The following is a 3,242-nucleotide window of genomic DNA, read 5'->3' as shown; positions in this document are numbered from 1 at the left end:
ATGGCTACTTCCTTCATGCGGAGCTCTTCTTCTACCTATGGTGGTGGCTTTGGGGCTGGTGGAGGTGGCAGCTCTCGCCTTTCCTCAGTCCGAACAGGAGGACCCTGCCGAGCTCCAAGCATACATGGAGGATCTGGTGGCAGGGGTGTCTCCATCTCCTCAGCTAGGTATGTCTCCTCTGCAGGAGGTGGATATGGTGGCGGCTTGTGTTCTGGTTTTGGTAGTGGTTATGGAGCAGGCTACAGTGGCTTTGGTGGTGGTGCAGCCTGTGGCTTTGGTGGAGGAGCTGGCTTTGGTGGAGGAGCTGGCTTTGGCGGAGGGTCTGGCTTTGGTGGAGGTTTTGAAGTTGGTGGTGGCTTTGGTGGTGGCGATGGCCTTCTCTCTGGAAATGAAAAGATAACTATGCAGAATCTGAACGACCGTCTGGCTTCGTACCTGGACAAGGTACGGGCACTGGAAGAGGCAAATTCGGATTTAGAAGTTAAAATCCGTGACTGGTATCAGAAGCAAGCTCCCACCAGCCCAGCCCGGGACTACAGTAATTATTACAAGATAATTGAAGATCTCCGAGACAAGGTATGACATTCATATGTGGAGGACTTATAAGAATGCATTAGAATTGTGGAACTGCATATTCCACTTCTTTAAAATAAGCTAAAATAATTACAAAATAAACATTGCTTTCTCCAACCCCAATGCATTGTGGTTATGAGCCTTCTAGCAGAAAAGAGTAGCTTTGTCTCAATTTAAAACCCAAATATGTTATCCTGAAAATGTGATGTTTGTTGAAATTAAAATGATTGCACTAAAAGTTAGCAAAACAGGGCAAAATATGTTTAGAATTATCGATATATTTATTCAGGAATCAAATAGTAAAGAATGTGACAGGTAGGCCTCAAAGGCTGAAAAGTGATTCTCCTAGCTACAGATAAGATCAGGTGTTGTACAAGCATATTTTCTAATTATGTTTCTAATTTGTGTTACACAAAGGTATCTCAGCTCTCTGTTTTGCATGTGTGGAAAAGAGCTTAGTGTTTTTGGATTTTCCCCATAAAAGCTGTAAGAATTGCAGTGTGACCAAAGAGCAACATAATAACTTGAAATGGCTATTGCAATCCAAAAGGCATTTTAACCAGTGACCACAACAGAGGTCCATTTTTTTCCATCTTCTTTGACGGTTTGCAGCCACGCTAACTACCTACTATATACTCAGGACCGTGATATTTCACCATTACTCACAGGAACCTTTTTATCTGCTTCTTAATTGACAGATCCTTGCAGCTACTATTGATAATTCCAGAGTCATTCTGGAGATTGACAATGCCAGGCTGGCTGCAGATGACTTCAGACTGAAGTAAGTTTACCTGGAGCCCATTTGTCTTCCCTCTCCTTGTCTCAGTTTCTCAAAACAGTTTTCTGAAGTTTAGTATTATTTTTTATCTAGAAAATAAAGTTCTTCAGTCACTAAAGGACACATTTCAAAAATATGGATAGGTATTTTGCCTTGATAACTTCTGATGAAAAAACCATTGGCAAACAGAATCAATGTGATGAAGGATCAATTTGGAATATAAACCTGATAGAACACAGTACCCAGATCACTGAACTGTTTACCTAATAAATTAGTTCATGTCTTAGTTTTCTAGGGATGCTTTTAACTACTTTTACTAGCCTAAATCACAGGGGAAAAGAAGACAGGAATAGGTTGGGATTTTCACTTCAATGGAACAGAGTGGCGTGAAGAGATTGCTGCTCGGTTGCAGTAGTTGTCTCTCAAAGAGTCTGAAATTTAGAAAAGAAAGGCAAAGAGTAATTTGGGGATTATCCAGCTCATCAGACACTGCTGAAAAGATGATAAAGGTACTTGCGCAACTGATTTATCTTGCAGTGATGTACCTGCAGGTTTATATTCTCTCCTCTAGTGTCCTAGGCAGAACGGGGCAACCTGTGCTTTCCTTCACACCAAATTTGAGAGGACACTGCAAATGGACTGTCCTGTGTGACAACTTTTCTATTCATGCTGATAAGCATTATTAGGTTCTGCAAAGTGAAATGTCATGAACTCCTCAAGAATAAAATCAGATGGCAATGCCTGTACTTTCATATGTCATAGTTGGACATTGGAAAAAAACATCTTTACTCACTTTACAGTTCTTTTCAGTATATATGTTTTCAGCCCACTGTTCTTCTTACATTCAATATAAAATTTTGTAGCTTTATAGCTCTACTGAATACAAACTCGTACATATTCCAGTGCTTTTTTCTTTTTTAAACTGCAGATATGAGAATGAGCTGTTCCTGCGCCAGAGCGTAGAGTCGGACATCAATGGCCTGCGCAGAGTCCTGGACGAGCTGACCCTGGCCAGAGCTGACCTGGAGATGCAGATCGAGAACCTGAAGGAGGAGCTGGCCTACCTCAAGAAGAACCACGAGGAGGTGAGAGTCCGTAACAGTGCAAAGAGGGAATCACTTCCCTTTGGAATTTAAGCCTGTTGGGTGGGGAGGGGGAAATCCAGACAAAAAAGCCAGAATGACAACATTACAGCTTAATATGAAGAAAACTGTAATATCAAAAGAATCCAAAGTGTGTCCTGAGAAGCTTTTCTCCGATTCCAAACTGCTCCAACCTATTAGTTTCAGTTTGACATTCATAATCACATGACAGGTCACTTAGAGTAAAAGAGCTGAGTAAAAGAAATATACATATGTTACATGTAAATCTGTGTGTGTTGTGTGTGAGTTGAAAAGCATGTGCAATGAGAGGTAAAATTTGATAAATGTTTTTATGTGTGTTCTGCCTATGATACTTGATAATAACAGCACTGTGTAGCACTGCATGGATTGCGGATGGCAGAAAGTATATGGGAAGAGAGAGCTTAATCGTTTTTGTGTCCTCTGCCTTCTGCCCATGCAGGAAATGAAAGAGTATTCAAATCAGCTCAGTGGAACAGTCAACGTGGAAATGGATGCGGCTCCCGGCATCGACCTGACCAGAATTCTCTCTGAGATGAGGGAACAGTATGAAGCTCTGGCTGAGAAGAACCGTAAAGATGCTGAGGCCTGGTTCTTCACTCAGGTATAGTGACACCAGTAAACAGCAAACTGATGCGTTGCCTCACTGTTACTGCCCCAGCAGATGGGAGCACCCTCCCTTTCTCAAAAGAATTTAAAAACTTTGTATACAATTTGTATGTGATTTTACAGTTGTTGTTTTTTTTCTTTCAGACCGATGAGCTGAACCG

The 3,242-nt window shown here is 41.5% G+C and overlaps 1 protein-coding gene across 1 annotated transcript in view; it reads left to right on the top strand.

Annotated features, from left to right (window-relative positions):
• The window catches only part of LOC104290061 (keratin, type I cytoskeletal 15-like), a 5,237-nt gene continuing 1,995 nt past the window's right edge, over positions 1–3,242 (top strand). Inside the window, exons 1-4 of the mRNA XM_009889108.1 lie at positions 1–576; positions 1,272–1,354; positions 2,280–2,436; positions 2,915–3,076. Coding sequence (XP_009887410.1) covers positions 1–576; positions 1,272–1,354; positions 2,280–2,436; positions 2,915–3,076 — 978 coding nt within the window. The remainder of the gene's footprint in view (positions 577–1,271; positions 1,355–2,279; positions 2,437–2,914; positions 3,077–3,242) is intronic.

Source organism: Charadrius vociferus, unplaced genomic scaffold (assembly GCF_000708025.1).
Source record: "Charadrius vociferus isolate BGI_N301 unplaced genomic scaffold, ASM70802v2 scaffold1677, whole genome shotgun sequence".
NCBI classification, from domain to species: Eukaryota; Metazoa; Chordata; class Aves; order Charadriiformes; family Charadriidae; genus Charadrius; species Charadrius vociferus.
This window is presented reverse-complemented; position numbering and strand designations above follow the sequence as displayed.